At 41.9% G+C, this 24,450-nt stretch overlaps 1 protein-coding gene across 1 annotated transcript in view; it reads right to left on the bottom strand.

Annotated features, from left to right (window-relative positions):
• diaph1 (diaphanous related formin 1) overlaps positions 1-24,450 on the bottom strand; it is a 102,914-nt gene that overhangs the window by 11,046 nt on the left and 67,418 nt on the right. Inside the window, 9 exon segments of the mRNA XM_008278329.1 lie at positions 384-473; positions 4,663-4,795; positions 5,301-5,465; positions 5,632-5,756; positions 5,986-6,115; positions 6,733-6,972; positions 7,360-7,461; positions 7,993-8,087; positions 8,229-8,327. Of these exon segments, the coding sequence (XP_008276551.1) occupies positions 384-473; positions 4,663-4,795; positions 5,301-5,465; positions 5,632-5,756; positions 5,986-6,115; positions 6,733-6,972; positions 7,360-7,461; positions 7,993-8,087; positions 8,229-8,327 (1,179 nt within the window).

The raw sequence follows: 24,450 nt of genomic DNA, 5'->3' as shown, positions 1-24,450 counted from the left end.
AGTATCTTACTGTCCACACCCACTCCGGGCACCCTCCCTCTCCTTTTGTAGTTGTGCCAGCCTTTGATGGCACTGGCTTTGGCCCTGTAACCATGGCCAGAGAATATTGCCACAACTGACAGCCTCTGAGCCATGCAACAGATGGAACAGAGACAGGGGAACATAAACAAATCTGTTGTTGTGTATTCACAGAAACATAGAGACAGAAAGAATAAGCGAGAAGCAACAAACGAGTCTCATATGCTACATGTGCTTCTGTCTAGCATGCGTACAACAAATGTGTGTGAAAGGAAACTGAAATCTGTAAATCAAGCAACTGTAGAAACTTTGAAACATCTGTATGTTTGGTGAAGATTTAGTGCTCTGCTTGTGTGTGTGTGTACCTGCTTGCCGCGGTCCTCTCTTTCTCCTGAAAGCAGCGCCAGACTGCAGCGCCTCCAACAGGCCATCCATGATACCAGTTTCATCACCCTCTGTAAACAACATCAACACATCATATCAGCAATGCATCAAAAAACACTAGATCAACTCAACATGTGTTTTTGCATTTAAACTTTTTTTCTTTTTTTATGACACACATATAAACACACACACACACATCTCACAATCACAACCCTGTTATTTGAAGTCAGGATTACCCTTACACACTGTTATTTTCTTTCCCAACAGCAGGGGAGTGATTGGTGGTTTCACTAAACTCTCTACCTATCCCTGTCTCTGATACGCCGACACACACGTGGGAAGTCGGGATATTTACCAGCCAAGTGGCCATGTTGGCAATTAGCTACATTAACCCAGATAGGCAGTGACCTAGTTCAGATGTTGCCACTGCTAGGGGCCATGCACTGCAATTTCAGGGAGATAACCTCTGAAACACACAAGTTCACCCTTACTGGAAAGACACCCTCTGAAACCAAATTCACATAAAATTTACAACGAATGAATGCGTAAATGTGGCCAATGGATAAAATGGTACTGACTGGAAATGAACCCTATACCTATGCATGTTTACAGGTACTGTTTCTATGGGTGGCCTTGCTGTTTGTATCTTTGTTTACATTTACATTCTCTGCACAGCCTTGGGGTCGGGTGGCCATAAATAGAGGAAGGTGGGCCAAACCATGTGGGGTGCCCAATCTCTAAGCTTTGTGTACAAGTGTGAGTGTTGTCATGACAATTTTGTGGGCAGCATTCAGTGGCACAGCTCAGCGCTCAGGCAGATGGTTTTAATTATTTCTATTTGAACGTGAATAGAGACAGAGGGGTCTGGAAAAGGGGCAGAGGGGTCGGGGTTAAAGGTTTATGTCGTCGCCTCCCCCAACCCCCAAACACAAACACAGCTCTCCTCACACAGACACGCACAATATTTAATCCTGCAGTAAGCCATGAAGCAGATGGCCTGTGGTCTCGCCTGTCACATCAGAGAAAGTCTCTCACACACTCCCCAAGCCTTCCATGGCTCATATACACCCCTCAATGTCCATATCCTGGAACTGCACAAAAAATCAGAATGATGCAGGCCATGGTTGTCCTCTTAAGGGAAACACATCTGGCACATTTCCACTTACCCTAATCACATGGCTGGCTTAAACCACTGGTTCAAGCACACAAACACACAAATCTATTTGTGAAAATGCACCAGAGGCAGTAGAGGGACTAAACAATGACCTTGCTGTTCCAAAATCATGCTTATTATTGACTTAGTGAGAACTAAAACTGGAAAGTCTTGAGTCTGTGCTCTGTAAAGAAATATACATAAAGATCTGTTGTATTTTTTTGTGTGAGTGTCGCTTGGGGCTACATCATTCATTGAAGTCATATATCGGTCTTATTTTCAAAAAGAAGCTGAACAATGTTTGGTTTGTTTGCAATTAGAAAGAGAGCTAATGGGAGAAGACACACTTGTTGGGTTCAGGCTTGTTGGTAATCATGTGCTCTTGCTAATTCACATGATTTTTCTTTGCAATAGATGTCTGGTACATGGCGTTATTACTGACAATAAAATGTGAGTACCACAGACATGTGCAGACACTTCACACTCACATAGTATAAGATACAAACAGCAAGGTACAGTCTGAAGCAAGTAAGAACATAAGATGGATTAATTAGTGTAATAGCATTAGATGTTGAGCTTTTAAAGATGTCTGTTTGGATCTGATTTACGATTAATGCACGCACGCACACACACACGGACACACACACACGGACACACACACACACACACGGACACACACACATACAAAGATGGCACAGCTTCTTGTGTGGGGCAATAGCACCCCTATTGGATTTTCACACAAAAGCAGATGAGAACATGAATGGAAAAAAAAATAAAAAATTATGAAAGAGGAGAAACAAGAAACAAAAACAAAAAAAGGACATGGAAGAAAAACAGTCAGTGGGGAGTTGAGGACAGAATTTTTATTTGAATAATGTGCCATGATTGTGCATCTCTTTTAAAGCTGAAGCCTAAAGTGAGACATCAGGCTATCCACGCTTATCCCGTCTCATCCTCTCTTATAGACTGTGCCTTTCTCCTCTTCTCCTTTTAGCCCCTTTTTCCTAAGAGACAACAACACAGTCTAATCCCTAACAGATGCATCTGCTGCCCTACTCTACTTCTTTCACTCCCCTCCCCCGCACCACTCCCTCACTTGCTCTCTGTATGGAGCACGAGCACTCCTAGTGGCAGTTCCCATACCAGCACTGATGTGAGTGGAAACCACACACCCTTTAGCACCTACATAAAAACACACGTCTAACGCAATCTTTTGCAGACAGTACTGACACCTAGCTGTAGAAACTAGAAATAGGAGCTTTCCCAGCAGCCTTGGCAAATGTCCATGGGATGGGTTTATGAGAGCCAGGGATGAATTTCTCATTTCAGTGGTAGACAGAACTTATCAGATCAAACTCAGTAAACTTAAAAGCACAGATGGTGAATGTGAATTTTTAGGCGTGGCATTCAAGTACTGTACCAGTTTACCATCCCGAGCCCTCTACTTCCATATTTAATGAGAGCCACATAAAATCAGGCAAAGGCACTTATTAAATGAGAACATGTAATAATCTATGAAGACTCTCAGAAGAATCAGTTATTCACAATCCCTACCACTGCATGCTCAAAACATCCGCAAAGTGAGACTCCACTGAGTGACTGTGTCTGACTCACACTGGAATGACAAGGCCACAAACTGCAAATACACACTGGCCCTTGCAGAGCTTAAACAACTGGGGTATTATGTTCACAGGGACAGAAAGTCATAGGTACATTCAGAGAATTCATGGGACAGTAAGGGCATGTAAGAGGATAGATAAGAGATGGAAAGGAAAAAAAAAAGGGAACCAGGAAGATGACTGTGCGAAAGAGCAGCTGCTGAAAACAACCATTGTTTAACAGCCATTCAGTATGAGGGCTATAAACAAATACGGAACAAAGACCAGGTGTGTGTATGCCTGATTTGTATGTGGTTGAATTCAAATAGGGGGTGTTGAATGACTCCAAGCTACAGGGGCAGTCAAATATGCCACCTGTATGTAAATGATCTCTAGCTCACAAATGCACACAAACACACACACACGGACGGACACACACATCTTTGAAGCACTACTATGTTCTATTTCTGCATGTCTCTAGAGACTGAACATGAGACTTTGCTTTCTATAACAAATACTCCATACTTCTAATGCTGAGACAAAATATTCCAAGTGAAGCCTCACTGCCTTTAAGTGCCCTCCACATGAACAACAGACAGAAGGGGGAGGGAAAGGAAAAAAGTGGGAGTGATGGAATAAAAGCAAGAAAGAGAGAAGAGGGCAAGCCAGCTGGAACATGGATCACTAGGAGAAAAGGCCAACAAGACTTTTTTGTAAGAGTTTCACAAAACAGACACACATTCATACACGCACATACATATACACATGCACAGATACACTTTGGCCAAGAAGAAGAAAATTCACAAGAAAAAGACACAGTCTTTTGTAACACATACACACACAGAGTGCACTGAGGCTGTAGCAAATTTTGACCGCAGAACAGCAGCGTCTCTGGAGAACCAAACCGGAGCCTGGGAGAGGAGGAATGTACTGAAAGTAGGTCACAGTCTGAGGGAAGGGGGAAAAAAGTGTCTGTGCACAAATGTGTATCTGCAAGGCAGGATTTGAGTGCTAACTGTGTGTACATGGGGATGAGAGAGTGAGAATGGGTGTGTGTTACAAGTGAAAATATGCTACTAGCATTTTTCAAAGTATAAAAGGCATCTCATAGAAGGGTGGAAACATGTTTTTGCTGATAAAGAGATTTAGGCGTTATTTCAGTTCTCTTTTATGGAGGAAAATCCCCCCAATCGCCAGAGGAGTGAAAAGAGGTCAAGCTGCTCCTTGCATATATCCTCCTGGTCTTCACTTCATGTGGGGCTTCATTGTTACTTGCTAACTTAAAAAAGGTCATCAACATTAGATTAACTCTGGTCTAAAAATACTGAAGGGCTGTTCTTTCACACACACGCACCACATACAGACACACACACACAAATATCCAACAGAAGTGTGGACTCTGACTGCCCCCAACTGGAATCTGAGGGAAATACAAAGTGAGAAATGTGGAATGTGCCTCTGTTTCCTTCAGTCACACGCAGGTAAACAGATAATACCCCACAAAGTTACCTGCGTTGATGTCAAGCAGCTGGTTCCGCTTGAGTTTCTCCTCTTTCTCCTTTTCTGCTTTTTCCCTTGCCAGTTTGGCCTTCTTGATCTTCTCTTCAGCCTCCTTCCTCTTCTGATTCTCTTTTACAGCTTGCTGTTGGGCAAAGACAAGAAAAAGAGAAAATATCAGTGTGTATGCAAAATAAGTTTGAGTGTCTGGGTAAGATACCTTTGTGTTAACAGAATGAAAGAGATTCCTGAAAACAAAAATATATATGATGGATCTCATGGATGTCTGTGTGTGTAAATAAAACTTCAAAACCAGTAGCTGGCCGTTATTCTCTATAACTGGTAAAACAAGTTATCCCGTGTGGGAGCACATTTACAGTTGATGTATAAACTGACAATAGAATGGAGTCTTTCATTGTTATTTCAATACAAACAGGTGCACCAACACCCTCTTTTCTCATCCTGGTTTGACATTTAACTTTCAAGTGGCACATTGTTTCCCAACTCCGCTTGTGTGTTTGTCTTTGTACACCACAAATGATGATATTTTTGGAAGATGGTCAGAAAAGACTGAAGACTGAAAACGGCAGCAGTCTTTACATTTATGAGATCACACATGACTTTGTTCATTCCCATGCACAAAGACACACCTGGAACATGTTTTTGAAGGTGTTGAGGTCCCCAAAGAATTCTTCAACAGACATTTTTTTCGGGTCAAAGACAAAATATTCTCCCAGATCACAGTATTGCTTTTCCATGTTCTTGTGGAGCAGGTCCAGCTTCTCATACTGTTCGTGAGCAACGCTCACAAAGCTGTGAAGACACGATGTTAAGGTACATAGAATCCACACTTCTGTAGTTTACCAAGACATAAAAACATCCCAAAATTGTTGTGATTACAAAAGCATTTGACTAAATTCATATAAAAACAGACTAGTTTAGGTACTGAACAACTGCTAATTAACTGAATAAATAGGATATTGACATCTTCTCCACAAACAGGTCCTTGTCATTTTGTGAGGGAGGAAAAGTTTCCACTTCTTTTTCCAGGCTCTTGATCTGACGGCCCATCTGCTCTAGGTTCTTCTGAATCATCTCTGCAGAAACTGTGATGAACAAGGAAAATGTCAGCAATGCAAAGCACTTACATATGAAGTTGTTGTTCACTGTGAATAAGGACAAACAAAAAAAGGATGGACATACAGTGGCATCAGCTGAAACCACGTGAGCACACTGCATCAGTAAAATGAGTGCAATGTGTAGTCAGGAGTAATGGATGGATGATGCTCTCTACAAATATAGACAATTATATTTTGTGTTGGATGTCCTGTGTACCTCTGCTGGCCTTTTCAGCATGGATGAGCTCATCAGAAAAGCTCATGATTTCAGGATGCTGCTCCTGGCACACATCAGCAAGGAAATGGAGCAGTGTCTGTTTCAGATCAGCTGATTTGGTGTCACGCAGCTGTTTGGAAGAAGAATTGATTTTAAAAGGGCACACTGAAAAGGTAATCAATCAAAATGTTGTCAGTTGTTCCCAACTGTGATGGTGATTTTTAGCTTTGAACTTTTTGGCTATTCCCCATTATCAAACCAGATAAAAATACAATTAAAACAACAACATAGACACAACTGTTGATAAACTGACACTATGTATCAGTTTACTGATAAAGCAACCATGTAGTCATGTGTATATCCTAATGTCACGATTACACATATATATATACATAGCTAATATTAAAAAGTAATATATGAACGCCTTTGCATGGTACTCTCTACATGGTTATTTTTTTGTCTTGGCCCCAGTCACTAAACTGTATAAAATGGAAAAATAAGGCAGAGCAACAGATTCAGTCTTTGTTGAGTATGAGACTCAGATGTAATGGATGGATAGAGTGAAGTCCAAGACATGGGCATTAAAATGTTTTCTGATAATGGGAAAACACTGCATGTGGGGCACTGTTAAGATGACAGCTCTACTCTTACGTCATTTATTAGAACTTGGCATGTCTACACTTAAGGCCTTTCTAGTATTTTCATTCAGCTTTTATTGTGGGTGTGGATCGCAAGTCTACACTTCACCTTGCACAGGTACGATATGGAGAAGCCAAATGCCTTTCCATTGCGCGAGCCAGAATTCATATAGTTCCCAACAAGGAGGATGATCTGCAGTAGCTTGGCGAAGGTTTCACTCTTTCTAAGCTCTTCGCAGGCAGCTGTTACAGACACCACATCTGGCTTGATGTTGTTCAGCTGTTCCTCAAATTGCAGCTTGAATAGAATGGCCTGAAGCCGGGGCATCAGTTTCTTCACAGTGGACATCTGGAGAAACAAGAGAAGATGGGGGATTTAAGACCCATTCCTGGTATGTTTGTTGCCACATAGAGAGCGAGAGTGTGAGACTGTGTATGTGTGCACATGCAGTTGAGGGTGAGTGAAGGATATTCATCCATTACTCAAATATTCCACAGTTGAACAAAGCTGTCTGTGTTTAACAGGATGAGGGTATTCTGCGTCTAATATACTGACAATGATGCAACTATCTGATAATTTTCTACATATCATTTGACATCACACCGATTTACTGCAATGTTTGTGGTTAGTCACCTCCTATTCAGCTGACTTTTACATTTATGTCTATTTTACCAAAACAAAACTGCATATTTTTTGTGTGTTTTTCTGTGTGTATGTATGTTTAAGTTTCCTTACCACTACTCCAAACTGTTCAGACTCAGCCAAGTCATCATATTCATCCTTCATGTCTCTCAGGACATCCAGCTGTTCTTTTGTTGGCAGTTGTTTGACCAAGTTCTACATGGCACAAAAAGGAAAAAATACATGACTTGCAGACATTTCTATGTGCCCCAAACTACTCCTTGCCCAAGCAATGGCTTACACAAAACGCAAAGACAGACTGATTGGCCTCTGAGAGAGATGCCCTGTGTGGATTATTCAGTGGTAAAGAGCAATCAGCATGCAGGTACAACTAAAAAGCACTAACCGTGATGATTCAATGTGTAAACAATCTTGAAAATTATAGATTATTATGAAACTATGTGAGAGGCTTGCTGGTTCAATAAAATAAAATAAAAAATGTCCTTTTGTTGGAGGACACATCAATAAGGCAGACACTCTCCTCCTAATCACTATACTCACTCAGCACAAATAAACTTTTTTTTATGTAGCACCTTTCAAAATATAAATTAAATTGATCTACTCTTTGAAGGTAACATTCAACAACAAAAGGACAACAAACTTTTGACAGCTCATTATTCTGTCATAACATAGAGGAATGGATGCACATTTAGATGCCTTTATACCAACACTAGAACAGATCTGTACCTGAACCATGGACTCCGTGAGGATCTTTTCATTGACCTGTAGGATGGCATTCTTGATCTCTTCGTATGGGACACGGAAGGATCCCAGGAAAATGGCTGGTGAGAGAACATAATTAAACTATTAAAAAGTAGGACTCCATGATCATACGCTGTTGTCAGAATTTCACTGAAGATGCTTAGCAAATATACTTAAAAAGTAATGTCATTGTTATAGTGTTATCAGGTGAAGGGACTTACAGAGGTTCTGTGAGGTCTTTGCATCAAGAATCTTCAACTCCTTCACCTTCTTCTTTTGCAGCTGTTTCTTTTCATCTCCACCATCCTGCTCCTTTTTCGCTGGATAGGTAGATAAAGAAAAGGGGAGGTTGGGGGTAAGATGCAGAAAAGGAAAGAACAGGGAGACTTTATTAGAAATTGTATTACTTGGTGGATGTAATGTAGGAAAAAAGAACAGTAGGGAAATCAGTGGTTTTCTTAATATAGCAGGAAGTGGACTAGAGGGATGGATAGAGGGTTGATGTGATGAGAAAAAAAAGTGACAGACTAGGCATGGCCTTTACTTTTTTCACTCTCTCCCAACTGTATGTTGTCAGGGAGGTGTCGGGATTATTGTATCAGTGACCTAGGGTAAGCCTGAACTAACATGAAATGGCTGTAACACTGGGGGAAACATGGCCCTGGTGATTGTAGGCCTTTTAAATATGGCCAGACATTTGCTCGCTGTAAGGCATTTAAAGTTTCCATTCGGCTTATGCACGTGCATATACACTCCATTCTGTAGCAAAGATAGTCACACTCGATGGAGACACTTTACATTAACTTGTTCTGACAAGGTCAGGATTGTGACTGTAAGGATGTGTCAGAGCGTGGGGTGGATATGCACTAGATGAGAATTGGGGGTGAAAGATGCACGATCACATGGTTTGACCACATAACAGCCCACTGTATTCAGGCAAATAGATCTAAGGTCAACACAGTCCTGGAGGTCACAGTTTTCCACTTGTTTGTGTCAGTATTATCTAACCACTCATACTTGATCATAATTCAGGTTGTAATGATAAGAGAGAAAATCTACCAGCAACAAAACAGAATATTCTTCAAAATTACTGTTCCTTCAACGGACAGTTTCACATTGATGTAAATTAAAATCTTTTTTAACTGTGGATTGGATAAAATAAAGACAGTTTTCTTGATTCAGGCATGTTGAAATGGGAATAGGTCACAACTTTTGATGTTTTATAGACTGAGTATTCATCAAAATTAACAATAATGATTTTTAGAGTACAAAAGGAGGGCTGCAGCACACCGCTTAATTCACAACCTTTCATTGTACAAACAACTAACATTTCAACAAGCAGAATTAATTCAAATCAAACTTATTTATATAGCGTGTTTAAAACTACCTAAGGTGACCAAAGTGCCGTACGTACATCCGACAGGCAGCAATCAAGAGCGGACAAAACTAGTAAAAGCCATTTGTAAAACATCATAAAATAAAAGAACAAAAAACACTTTAACAGGCAGAAGAGAATAGCAACTTTTTTTCTGGAAGATGTGCAGAAAACCCTGTTAAAGCATTAATGATTGTTACTGGGAGTCTTACTTATAATGTCAGTGCAACACGTGCTGTTTGAAGAGGTCCTTAAGTAACAACCACTAATTCTTCTGACCATGTATAGAAAAACTTCAACAATAAAACAATGTCCTCAGACATTTCGTGTCCCTTTCTACCTCTTTGTATGGCTTAAAGTATAATAAACACTGAAACATGTTGGCCTTTACCTTGTACTTCTTTTCCAGTCTCTAGGTTAGGTTTTCTCTAAATCACAGTGCAAGACTTTAAGCAATCTCTCTGTGGCCTTGTCCATTTCTTATCCTTATAAAGGTTCAATCTGATGCCCGCACACTGTGTAACTTGCAACGATACATTTATTATCGACTGTCCTTGTAAAGACCAGACAGGAACATAAGACAAGAAGAAACTGTCTGGATAAAAGCCAGCAACAGTGCTGGTAAAGCGTGTACAATGTGAAAACATTGTCTCTTTGTGAGACACACACTTGCTGCCTGGCAACGACTGTACAAAATGACATCCAAGGCTAAAATTAAGACTTTCACTAAAACAGGTAAGTCTATTTGAAAAGAACGTAACTGCAACTTTGGTAAAATAATGACAAGATGCTCTAAAAAATAGATCGTAGTCCACTTGCATACTTCATCAGTGCATGCATCAGTGTTACTTATATATACTGTATACTGCAATTAAGCCTTTTGCACCGTACATATTGCCTTATTTCTTCACCTCTGTCATCCCACCATCTTCTACTATAACATGTCCGCATTCAAGTGCAGTTTTTAGATTTGTGACAAATAGTCCCATTCAAACAACACTGTAAGTATTCTCCACACAGAGACAGACATTCACCACAGTATAACAACACATTCATTCATCTGCTCATCCGTCCATATGTCCAGTCAAACAGTGCTTTGTCTCAATGTGAGATGCCAATCAGTTGGACAGTCTGTTAACGAGCCCGGGCTCTTAATGAGCTCGTCATCTCTCAACTTAACCATTCATTGAGAACACACACATACAAACAGAACAGTCTGTCAGTGGACTGTGACCTTAATAAGCCCCATTGTTTTACACAGTATCAGCTTTAGCTTAATGAAACTCTTCTCTCAGAATCAACCATCATTTATGTGTTGAGTTTCAGCTCTCATCTGCTGTTTTTATGCAGTTTACAATGTATCACTGCAGTCACCCTTGTGTAATGCTACCATTAATAGTCCTATTGTGTGTCCAACACACCATCTACAGTTCCTGCTGTGAGCAGGAAACCAAAGCAGGAAGCCAGCTACTACACACACACACACAGGGTCGGAAAATCCATCAGGACATCTGAAAGGAAACAACATAAATATCTTTGCACAAACAAATACATACAGAAAGCTAAAGCTGAAACATTAGGAAAAAAGGAAGTGACAAGTTTCTACAAATAAATGTCTTTTGATAAGAGCCACAAACAATGAATGGCCTAAAATAATCCACTCTTTCAAAACACGACATCTATAAAATGAGATAATTTTTTTTTTAACTCTAAAGGTAGTACTTGGAGAAACAACATGATCTACAAGTAATAATATCAGCAAAAGCTGATGCCCCTTATGCAATATGCACATGCAGACCTTTAAAAAGATACACGAGTACACATACTACAGCACAGCTGAACACCTGATCTGTGCAGTATATAATCTCAAGCAGTTACAATCCACTTAGTCTGGGACAAGACTAGTGACCTAATGGCAGCATCATGTCACTGGGTCAGTGTGTGCATCTGCCTCAGAGTGCCTGAGAGCCAGTGAGGGAGCATGTGTGTTTGTGCGTGGGTAAATCTACACTGTTACACTGCCAGCTGCACTCCAGCCAATAGAATGAGCCGTAGCTATGTTGACATCATGGCTGATTCATAAAATGGGGTCTGGTGTGCAGATTGTAAAATGGCTGCTATGTGGTATCCACATGCAGAGCCACTTTCATTTATAAGCCGATGGCACCTCTAGCGGTGGCTATGGAGCGCTGCATCGAGTTACTCTTAGTCATTGTGGGGGATGGAAGGAGATGACTGAGGCAGAACACACATGTCTGACTGGACACCCACACAAAAACATACACAAGCACGTATGAACACACTTGTGGAGTACTGAAATGTTAATGCCCACATGTTTTATTGTCCCAGCTGCCGTTTTGTTACACGTTCACACACAAAAGGCCCCTTTAACTGGAAACAAATCTCTACCACCCCGTCTGACACACACACACGCATCCACACACATTTCCTGGAACACCTCCCCCTCGTCTCCCCAACAGCTGCTTGGCAGTGAGAGATGATGGGAAAAAAAGGGGGGGGCCTTGTGTTTGTGTCTATGTGTGTGCGCGCATGAGTGTGTCATGAAGAAATTCTTCCATTTCTGACTTCTGTTTTTAATTAAGTGGCAAGACAAAAAAAAAAAAGCAGAGAGATGGAGGAGGATAGGAAGTGAAGGAGGGGTGAGCAGAATCATGAGGAGCCAAGTCATGCTGAGGTCTTTGTCAATATGTAACTAAGTGTCTGTGTGTGCGAGTGTGTATCTGGCTCTATCTGCACAAAGAGGAGTCTGTTTATCAGTCAGCAGACCTGAGTGTGTCCTTCACCCCCCCACCCTCCAATTCCTTTCCACTCTTGTTCCCTCACTCCTTAAAAGGAGAAAATGTGTAGCAGAGGTGATGGGTAGCCAGGCTTGGAGAAAGAAAAAAAAAGACAGATGGAAAGCAGGAAAAAGAAGTAGCTGGTACAGAATACAGAGAGAGAGAGAGAGAGAGAGAAAGAGAGAAACACACACACACACACACACACAGAAAGGAAAAAAACAACTACAGTTCAGAACTACAGCCTCAACTTAGAGAAGAATTTCAGTCCTCTCTCAAAAAGTCTACTCTCTTCTCTTTACGATGCTGTTTTCAGTCGTCTTTCAATGTGGCTTATTCATCCTGTCATCACCACTCCCTGTTTGTGGAGTGCTGCAGTTTATTTTTAACCCACTAAAAGCTTTCAGATGATGTGCTCCATTGTATATTGGAGGTATCAACACTGATTTCCATGGGCCCTCTGGTGGCCACACTGGAGAAAGGCACATTAACTTTATATAACTCCTAACTAACTTTTTTCCATTCAGCATTCCAGAGCTGAAGATTGTCTGAAGTGGAACAGATGAGAGAGTCTAAAGTTTCAACATTAATATTCCTGGGTTGAGCAAGTCTGTGGAAAAACTTGGTGAAGTTGCTCCAGTGAAAGAATTGCACAACCACAAAAACAATTCTTGTGCCAATCTTTAACATCAGCAAAGACAAAATGTATTTCAGGCTATCTTAATAAGAACATCTAATGGTTTGGGTTTTTAGAAAGTATACTTTATAAGTGTTAACAACAGTTCCTGACAGGAATGAGACAAAGAAGAAAATGAAAAGGAGGGGGGCATAAAGTTCTTTGTCTAAAGTAAACAGAAGGCCAAAACTACGGCAGACAGAAGGACAGCTGTAGCCTTGGTCCCTTTAAACTTTAAAAGTCCAACATTCTGCCACTCTCTGTATAAGTGTGTGTGTGTGTGTGTGTTACAATGTAAGAGTGTTTGACAGAAGAAGAATAAGGGGGTTTCCACGGTAACCTCGGGTCTGAAAGAGCCCCTTCATCCTGTTTTTCACTGTGAAAGGAAATGAGGAGAAAAGATTCCTGACTGTGTGTATGTGTGTGTGTGTCTGTGTGAGCAATTGTGTGAAAAGGACCAGATGGCAGGGTGGGGCAGGGAGGAGGGGGGATGGGGGCAGGATGTGGGAGGGCCAGGGTGCAGGGGGACGGCACATGGGCGGGGCTAAGACTGTGCTCACTTGCGCTCCCCTGGTGCATAAACAGTGTAACTGCAGATGCAGACGATCTGAAATCACCCTTGTTAAATATCATCAAACTACATTGACTTTAGAAGCATTAAATATAGCAAATATTTTTAGTTAAAATATCTTACAAAAAAAAAGAAAGATAATATTCCCTTTTGGTCACTGGAATCTTTTGGCTTTAAATAACACAGTTTCAATAAAAACTGAGAAAAACCAACACTCTTTTTTTCATTTTTATTTATTGATATATTTTAATTTACATCAAAAGTAACCATTTCTCCCCTTGATTATTTGCCTGTTGATAAATATTTGCACTAATTTTAAAGAACAATCTACTCATTTAACTAAACAGTTAAATTTCTAATAACTTTTACACATTTATCCAATTACAATAAACATAAAATAATTTGGGTTCTCTGTCAGATTGACAGCAGGCTGCAGTGTGGCTTAGAAGAAAAAAAAAATTGGTATGACTTAACTTATATCTGAAATGAAGACTTCTTTATATATTACAAAATGGAAGAACTTCATACCTAAAACAATCAACCACTGATCTTCAATGTCCATCCCTTTAAAAGTCCATTTTCAAAATTTGCCTCAAAAGCATAGCAATCACAATTTATTTTAAACACTTTTATTCTTATCCTTGTATTAAAAGCAATGTAGTGCAGTGTTATAAAGCCAAGTGAGGCACAGGAGGCAAAAAGTGTGGGCCCTTCAGTGAGGTCCTTGTTTATGTGTGGAGTCACAGTGCCCTCCACTGGCGTGACTGGTGAACTGCTGTTCAATGGCATTATGCTGGCAAACCCCTACACCTGGATACACTGTTATTACCTTCACACTCCATCCCATACACCATCCAAGTTGTGTGTTTTTGTGTGTGGAAGACAAATATGAGAAAATGCTGCAAAGAAACAACATACTACTCATATTTAAGTATATGTGATGTTGTAGGGTGTACAGAAGCGTATGGGTGTGGGGGCGGACAGGGGATGAGTGTGTGTGTGTGGACGTGTGCCTGTATGTGTGTGTTAGTGTTGTTCTCTCAGGGCCAATCTGACCTCTCTCTGCTCTTCTGGCCATGAAGGTCTTCAGTGATGACGCACACATGGCACGTAACAGCATCACTGATGAGACACACTTATACACACACGCACACACACACAGAGTATGCTGCCTGCATTGCTGATAAGGTACACTACAGTCGACACACCGACACAGCACTACCTTGAACTCAAATTCGCACTTGCTGAAACCACACAAACAGCCAATAAATCCCCATAGCAAATAACAGAGGACACAGACAGAGCCCTCCAATACACACACACAGGGAGAGGTGAGTTGCTATGGTGTGCTTATTAAATCAGTCCTATATCAGCCAGTCTCCTTGGGACATCAGAAAAGATTTACTACAGCAATTACACTGGCTAATTACAAGGAGGAGAGATAGAGGGAGTGCAGGAGAGCTACAGAGTGCAAAGGGGAGAGGAAAATCAAATCAAAAGGAGCGAGAGCAAATAAAGGTGTGGAAACTGAGACGATGAGAGAGCAAATGAAGGAGAGAGAGAGACAGAAAGAAGTTTAAAGGACAAAGATGATGAGGATGTGACCTTGAGCCGCCCACAACACCTGTGCCTTGAATATGGTACATAGAGACAAGACAGAACACAAAGGTTCATTGTTCAGCCTCACAACCCAGCTGTGTGTGCTTGTCTGACTGAGTGAGTCACTGAGCATGGAAGTAGTTTTTCTGTGGTAGTTCTGTGGCAGTCGGTGTGGTGCTTTGGTGTTTGTTATTCACAGTGTGAATGTCCTTGATGCTGCACTGGCCTTCACAGCACAGTGCTCCCTCTACGGAGAGCAGACTGAATTACATCATTAAGCAGGCTCGCGGTTATGCTGGGTATCAATCAACCCTGATCCTTGTTCGCAGTGTTGTGGATGGCATGCAGTGACATTTGCAGACACTGTTCACATCTGTGTGCGGGACTGACGGATGAGATTTGTGTTCTTACAGATAGCTATTTATGAAGGTCTGACAACCTCTCATACTGAATATAGTCTACAGGAGGGGCAATTAAGATCTGCTAATAATCTGATGCTTTATCATTCCCTTTGGAGAAATAGAGTTTGTACCCCAACATTACCCTTTACTCAACAGGGAGGACCACAAATGAATTGATACTTCATCCTGTCAGAAGCCTTAGACTCAGTCTTTATAGCTGAATGTTACTCTCTATGTACAGTGCCAGCAGTTTTCCTAATGTACTGGCATTTCCCTGCTAGTCAAGTGTACTGTACCTCCTGACTGCCACTATGATGTATGCACAACCATGCATAAAGTCTCATTTACATGAGCATAGTGGTAGAAATGAAAACTTAAAAATTGGGTTTCTATCGCAATTAAAAAGTTGGATGAACTCTAACACACATGCACCCCATGAGGCACATTTTGCCCTGGGCAAAAAGGATTAGGTACTGCACTCCTGTCAGCCCTCAAATATTCATTATTACCTTATGAAAAGATAGCAGACAGAGAGCGAGTGGGAGCAAGAAGGAGCAAGAAAAAGGGAGGAAAAAAAAAGAGCATGAGTACGTGATAGAGAGGCACTTTATGAATACAAGCAGTTCTGACTTATGCAAAGCAAAATAGATGAAAGGAGGACAGAGAAAAATGGAGGTCTACACGGTGTCATGCCATGGAGGACAGTTAAAAGCACGTCACAGTGCTGGTGCACACACTCATCCTGTTAATCCCTCAGTTTCTGTCCTCTCGTCTCCAACCATCCATCCCTTCAGTCGTCTTTATCTCTGCTTCAGTGATGAGGACAAAGGAAAGCACTCAATCATTTGCCCACCCTTCCTCCCCCTTCCCTTTCTCTTGGTCTCTTCAGGCAAGGCTCACAGGCCTGATTAGCAATTGTGACTTGACCGCATGGTGGAAAGATTGGCACACATGCACAAACACACAGTGGAGCATGTACACACACAAGCGTGTACACATACGCACAAATGTGGCAAAGAAGAGGACAAGGGCCAGTTTTGCTAGGTCTAATTATCCCTTGAGCAAGGCACAATGAGGGGGCTGGAAAGGAGTGGGGAATTTTGCCTTTTCTAATGTCAGCAATCACCCGCAGGACACACACATACATACACAGACACTTGAGTTTCTGTCTAGAGGCAAAAAGATTGGGCTGTTTTCTGGTGCTTGTCACTATGGTCTTTTCAGCCAACATATTAACACGATCAAGCCAATGAGGAGAGGAGAGGAGAGGAGAGGAGAGGAGAGGAGAGGAGAAATAAAGAAAAGGGAAAAAAATGTGTGAAAGGCAATGCTGGAGGAGAAATAAAGGAGATGAGTAACAAAGTCAAGCAATTGCAAGGGGAAGCAGTATTGTGGGGGAGAGAAAAAAGATGAGAGGCAAGGATGAGGAGAAAGACAGTGCAATACGGTCAATGGAAAATGAAGAAAGAAAAGGGGAATGAGAGCCCAGTTCCAAAAAGATTTTTCCAAAACTCTGACTAACAAAGTAGACAGGCACACAGTCACCCCATTTAAAACTTACAGTGGAATTAGAAAGTATTCAGACTTTGTGAACACATCACTGTGTTCTAGATTTTTAATCTTTAATTGATATAATTTGTTTTTGCCCATAATAACATAACGACAAAGGGAAATGCGTTTTTCAAAAACATTTGCTGATAAAATATAAATCCAAAATCAAAATCTCAAACTATATATAAACCAGCCAGACCTTTAGTTTAGGACTTTGGAGAAGCCCCTTCACCAAGAATTGCTGGTACAAGTCTTCTAGAGTAAATCTTCACAAGCTTTTCACAACGGGGTACTTCATCCACTACTATATGGCAGATAATCTAAGACCCCATGAGGCTGAATGAGAAGTATGTGTGAACGGCCATCTTCTGGTCTCTCCATATATGTTCTTGATTTTGTCTGAGCTTTGTAAAGTCATTGTCACATCAATAGGTGAACTAACGCTCCACTCTCAGGTCACGTACTCTCTGCAGCAAGTTTTCCTGAAGAAACTGTTTATATTTGGCTGCATGAATCTGTCCGCTAATTCTGACCACCCTCCTTGTCCCTGCCACTGACAAACACCCCATAGCACGATACCACCACCATGCTTCACTGTAGGGATGTTATTAGCCAGGTGATAAGGACTGCCTGGTGTTTGGGAGACATTGTGCTCAACAGAGCTACATTTTTGTCTCTTCACACCAGAAAACAGTTTTCCTCATGCCCTCAGAACCCTTTACATGTCATTTTGTAAACTTCAAGCATCATATGCCCTTTACTCAAGAGTGGCTTCCATCTAGCCACTAAAGGCTGATTGATACATTGCTGCTGAAATTGTAGTCCTTCTGCCAGGTTTCCAATCTCTGCAGAGGACTTCTGAGCTCTGCTAGAGTGGGTGTTGAGTTATTGGTCAGCTCCCTGATCAAGACCCTTTCTGCTCTGTAACTCAGTTTGGCTGGAGTGCCAACTATGTAGAGTACTGGTGGTTCTAAACTTCTTCCATTTCACAGTTCCTGAGGCACTGTGCTCCTGCAAACACTCAGCTTTAAAAATTGTTATATTTTGAACTATGTCTCAACGCTATTGCATTCGAAGGTCTGCAAAGTTCTTGGACTTTGTGGCTTGGTTTTTGTCCTAATGTGCGAGTGCGAATTGTGGGACCCAATCAATCATCATTTCAACCCATCTCAACAACGATTAAAGCAAAGAAATGCACCCAAACACAATCTGGAATGCTATAGTAAGGGGTTTGAAATGAAAGATATATTTTTAAGAAATGATCAAACATTTCTAAAAGATCCTTTTTTCATTTTGTCAGTAAGGATCATTGACTGCAGACTGTTGGGCAAAATGTTAACATAAACACCTAAACTGAATGAAATGTACAACACAATTAAGTGTGGGTGTGAATACTTTCTTACTTACTTTCTGAATCCACAAATCCAAAGCTCAACATTTAACTGGAATTTAGTGTATTTTATTTACAGCGCTGAATCCTTTAAACACAGTAAAAATATTGGTCCTGCGATTCATACTGCTGAAAGTGAAGTGAACACTTCTGTGCATTTGTGTATGTGTGAACCTTTCTCTTTGTTGCACACACTTTGGGAAAACTACTGCAGGTTTTGAAATACATCAAAAACACTGGATCATAGTCAAACTAAGTAGCTAGAGGGGGATGACAACCATGATCTGGCAACCTCCACCTCTGCGTGGGAACCTGGGGAAAAGCCTATCTCATCAAAGATACACTGGGGTGCTGCAGGGTTTTCAGTTTGAGAAATCAGTTTTAACCCTTCCCCAAAAGAAAAAAAGACCCCTCCCCCCCACACACCTAAATCAACCGAACAAGAGAAATAGATATTTAAACAGAGAAACAGACATGCAAATCCGCTCTCTAACATCTGTCTGCCGGCCTCTCAGGAATAGGCTGTAGTTGGGGCTAGACAAAAGGACACACATGCATGCACACAAAGACACAAACAAGAACAAAAAAAATCACAAAAGGACACACCTAATCCCTCCATGTGCTTAGTGAGCCATCAGGGGACATGTTGCCAATCAGACAGCTATGTGAGGCTGGGCGAATGAAAACAATCAAAAAATAACACACAATATGGCTCACAGACCGGCACGTGTGCGTGAGTGTTTATGTGCACGACCGTCTTGATTAAGTTTGGAGATTCTTACTCCTAGCCAGAGGCCAGCCTCTGTGATCACCCAGTGCGTTCCTGGAGGGACTGTGTGTGTACTGATTTTCTGGGTCTTCCGTGGCTAAAAATTATCGATGGCAAGGCTGGCAAATCCAAAAAAAGAACCAATGTTTAATGATTCACCATACATCTTGTTAGTTCGGATCAAAGCCTTTGCCAAATGGAGTGTAAGGATTATGTTCTGCATTGCAGGATGTCTACAGGATGGGCTGAATGGGATTTGTTTTCTATTATTATTGAGAACAATAGTGTCCCCAGTCTCTACAATGGCAGTACTGAGTGCAATGTAATGCTTTAACAAAATATTAGCCATAACTACGACAACAGGACAGAAGTCGTAAGATGACACTGTGGTTGGCTGCCTGGTTGTGTTGGTGCGCATTGTTTTGTCTTTGCGTGTTAATTTGACATGATTGTACAAGACTTGTTGACGAGAGTACAGTTCTTTAACAGCAGCATTAAACCATCTGTGGATTTACTCCTCACTTTCACCTTCACATCTGTGGGATTACTAGACATCCTTGTTAAAGCTAAAAAGCCGGAGGACAGTGAAACCTGCTGGTGCACGCGTGCATCTCTGCCAACACGGACTTTGCACACTGTTGCTGGAAAAATTCCTAACGTGTATTCACTGAGCAACAAACTGGATGAACTTCAGCTACTGGTGGGGAAAAACACACTCCTCTTTATAAGCCATGTTGTGCTTCACGGAAACTTGGCTGTGAGGACTGATACCGAACTCTGTGCTGCAGGTGGCAGGTTTCCATCTCTACAGAGCAGATCACCAGGCAAGACGAAAGGTGGAGAAATATGTTTTTAAATTAAGAGTGGCTAGGGCAATGATGTAACAGTAGTTCTACAGGACTCTTCCCCTCATCAGATTCTTTCTTCATAAACCTTTCTACTCCCACTGTGAGTTTATCTCATTCATACTTGTCAGCATTTACATACTATATACAAGCTAACGAGCAGGAGGTCCAGTGCATCCTCACTGACCAGATACTGTGTGTAAAGTGCAGTAACCCCAGACTTCCAGTTACTGTCTTCTGCAACTTTTCTAAAGGTAATCTGGAATTTATTAAATGCAAGATTAGAGAAGGGAACATTACTACAATAAACAGTGCCTATCAAGCCCACTAAACCTGTTGTGAAGACATCAAAGTAGTGGACCTGTGAGGTTGTGGAGGACATGTTTGTAATGACTGGGATGTATTTAGGACTGCTCTCAACAGTCTGATGAGCACACAGAGGCTGTGGTGATATACATTGTAAGGTCTGATGTGACGCACCAGGGAACAACAAACTCTGGTTCACAGCCAAACTCAGACAGCTAAAATTGGAGAAGGAAGACGTGTTCAAGAGTGGAACCGAAACAAGTTTTACAGAGTCAAGGTACACGTCTAATAATATGGTGAGACAGACTAAACATTGTACTATGAGAAACTACAACTGCAGTTCTCTGTCATGACTCTGCTCTTGTCTGGAAAGGGTTCAGACAGAGCACAAACCACAAACCACAAGCCTATATTCCCTCACAATAATCACGAGTCGTGCCTGGCCAACAACATAGGTGAGTGATATTGTCACTTTTAAAGACAATTAAACAATCCTGACACCATCCCCTGTGACCCTATCCTTCAGCGCAAGCCTACCAGCCCTACCACAGCAGGGGTCTGGGCCTTTCCACAGCTGCCCACTTCAGAAGCTTCTTCCTTCCCCACAACAGAGACCACCCTGTCCATCATGGAAAGAGATATTAATGCTCTTTAAGAAACAGAGCCCCTACAGAGCTACTAGGCAAGACTCTGAATTACCGTGTTGGTCAGCCGTCTCCAGTGTTAACAGGCAACTTGCACTTTGTCTGCAGAACCAACAGGTCCGTAGACAATACAGTAAACATGGCCCTCCACTTTATCCTGTGTACACCGTGCATCTGTACTCCTCAGGAGACTATCCCAGAATTCTATTTGTGGGTTTTAATTTAGTACTTTCAATACTATCATCCAGGCCCTGTTGCAGGACAAGCTCTCCCAGCTGAGTGTGCCTGACTTCACTTGTAGGTGGATCACACACTTCCTGTCTGACAGGACGCAGCACATCAAGCTGGGAAAACGTGTCTCTGGCTTTCAGACCATCAGCACCGGTTCACCTCAAGGATGACTTTTTTCTCTTCTACCTGTACACCAACAGCTGTACCTCCAGGCGCCAGTCTGTCAAGCTCCTAAAGTTTGCAGATGTCACCACCTTCACTGAGCTCATCATTTTCAGTAAAGATAAGTCCACCTACAGGTGGAAAATGACAATGACAGTGGAGATGTCTGCAGATTTCAGGAAGATCCCAGCTCCCACCTGCTCTTATCATCTAGTGTGACTCCTCAGTCGACAGTGCAGTCCTCACACTTCCTGGGAACCATCATTACCAGGAACTCAAGTGGGAGCTGAACATCAGCTACACAACCAAAAAAAGCACAACAGAGGATGTGCTTCCTGCAGCAGTTGAAGAAGTTCAATCTTTTAAAGACAATGATGGTGCACATCTACACCTCAAATATAGAGTTCATCCTCACCTTCTACATCACCATCTGGAGTGCTGCTGTCACGGCCAAGCACAAAAGTTAAGACTGCAGTGTGTCATCTGTTCTGCTGAGAAGGTGATTGGCTGCAATCCGCCACCTCTCCAGGACCTGTAAGCCTTCAGGACCCTGAGGCGGGCCTCCCACCTTGCACATCAACTTTTTGAGATACTTTTCGCTTTGCAGGAGACTGTGGTCCATCATGACCAAAACTTAACACCGCAACAACAATTTTTTCCTCTCTGCAGCTGATTTCATAACCACAGTCCCATAGACACTACACGCATAAACTGCACAGTTCCTTCATTTTAAAAACAGATGGATTTTCTATGTTCTTCATATATTGTACATCATTTTCCATTCTAAAGGTTTCTTGACTTGCAGTACTTTCTTCTACTACATTTTCAGTTTAATCTTACATTAATAGAAGAAATTCACACTTTATTTTCTATGTGTAAACTTATTTTGCAATAAAGATATCACTGGTTTCGATTCTGTAAAATAACAGAATTTACCGAAGGTTTGGCAGATTGTGAATAAAATCCTCACCAACATATTGTAATACAAGACAGCATGCTATTTTCCTTATTCTACCTGTTGTTTATACAGTGGACTTGTGGCCTAGCATGTGTCTATGTCTAGCAAGCTATCGCTCCTCTCTCCGCCTTGTCTCTTCTCACGGCTCAGTGAGTGTGTCAGTCTGCATTGGCCCTCTTTCAGAAGCTACTGAGAGATGGCAGCACCATTAAAATTTAACCCACTATCTCACCACTCACCGCGCACTGACAAGAGAGGGAGAGAGAATGGCAGAGATAGTCAGGCAGGCATACAAGGATATACAGGAATGTATCTAACCACAGATATGCACACACGCAACTGCGCGCGCACACACTCATTCCCAAGGAGTCAGTCAGATGTGATAGCGAAAGATGGGAAGCGATGGAGCGAAAGATCCTATACAGATGGAAAGTAAAGAATAAGATGGAACAGATTACCGCTTGAAAACCACACACATACACACACATGTGATGCACAGACAGTTATGGAAATGAGTGGCATCAATTCAGCAGGGGAAATGGAGAATGTGTTTGGGCCTTACGTCCTATCACTCTACACTATCCCTCGCTCTAAATCCATATTTCCACACTTTCTATTACTTTCTCCCTCATCAGCTCTGGCTTCTCATTCCTTCACAAGTAATCCTTCTTTTGTTTCCCCCCCTTTCTCCTTTCTAAATCTGTCACTCTTTCTCTACAATCTTCTTTGACACATCGCTGTTTCATTTTTTGCCCTCTCTCTCTGTCTCTAGTTTTTCTATCACTTCCCCTCGGTCATTCGGCTCCTGTCCTTTTCTGCCCCAGCGGAGTGTGGGATAGCAGGCAGTGCTGGGAGGCCTATGGTCTCTTAATTAAGAAGCAAGGCGGAACGAGGCCACAGTTAACAAGGGCGCGCGCACACACGCACACACATACATTCGCATTACTTTGTTGGTAAGGACTTCCACTGTCCACAGACCCCAGCACTATAGTTACAGATCCACATGTGAACCTGTACCCTCTTACACTGGTCTAAACCTGATTCAAACCTTAACCATAAATCCAAGTCCTAACCCTGCACTGGCACATTGAAAAACAGACTGAGAAACAGCAAATACTTCACTTTGTGATACTGTCTTTACTCATAAGGTCTTGAACTCAAACTCTGCCTCACAAAGACAGAAGCACAAGAAACACACACACATATAAACAAGCATTCAGTACACGATCACAAAGAAAGAGAACAGCAGTTACTTCTAAAAAAACCACAGCGCTCAAGTTTCACACACACCCACAAAATTTTCTTTTTTTTTTTTTCACACATCACAACACCTAATCAGAGGATGAGGACCTGGGTTGAAATCTGCAGGGCTAGAACTCAATCAGCTAGCGCAATCAGACACAGGACACACACACACGCAGTCACCCACATTCTTTCACTCACACACACACACACACACTGACAATTACACACACGGATGACACACTCGTAATAAGCCTTGCGCTGACGGACGAGAGGAAGGCCATGATATTATTCAGTCTACCTCATCACCACTGTAACCAACACACACACACACACACACACACAGAGGAGGCGGGATGGAAGTAGCTATTTTGAGAGCGCGTGCGTCCGTTCTCTACGAAGGTGACTTTGGGCTGGCTGGAGTGGTAATTGGGTACACATACCAATGGCTTTTTCTTCCTCTTCCCCACGTTCGTTTCAAACTCTCTCTTTTGCCCCCCTCCTTCCCTCCCACCATGCTCCCACTCTTTCCCTCAGTGCAGCCCCTGAACGTGATTACATTTCCGACATGAGTGAGGGGTGAAGAGAGAGCACTGGAATGAAGAAAAAGTGAGACAGACACATGATTGACTTGAAAAACAAAGAGAGGGTAGAAAACATCTCTTGTGCTCCGTAGAAAAAAATACAAATACTTAGACGCAACGTACATACATTAGCATTTGCCTCCTGCACACAAATCGCACACACATATATACATATATATCATTTACTCAACAGGGGAGCGAGGCAAAGCGGAGGAAAAATACACGAAATGTCACTCAGACTGTCACCCTGATCTTTTCTGTTAAGACGCACGCAGACACATACACAGTGCAATGGCCATCTCATTTCCTCAGACAAGTGACATTTTCTCTCTCTCTTTTTC

This window comes from Stegastes partitus, unplaced genomic scaffold, assembly GCF_000690725.1.
Source record: "Stegastes partitus isolate 25-593 unplaced genomic scaffold, Stegastes_partitus-1.0.2 Scaffold120, whole genome shotgun sequence".
In the NCBI taxonomy this organism is placed as follows: Eukaryota; Metazoa; Chordata; class Actinopteri; family Pomacentridae; genus Stegastes; species Stegastes partitus.
This window is presented reverse-complemented; position numbering and strand designations above follow the sequence as displayed.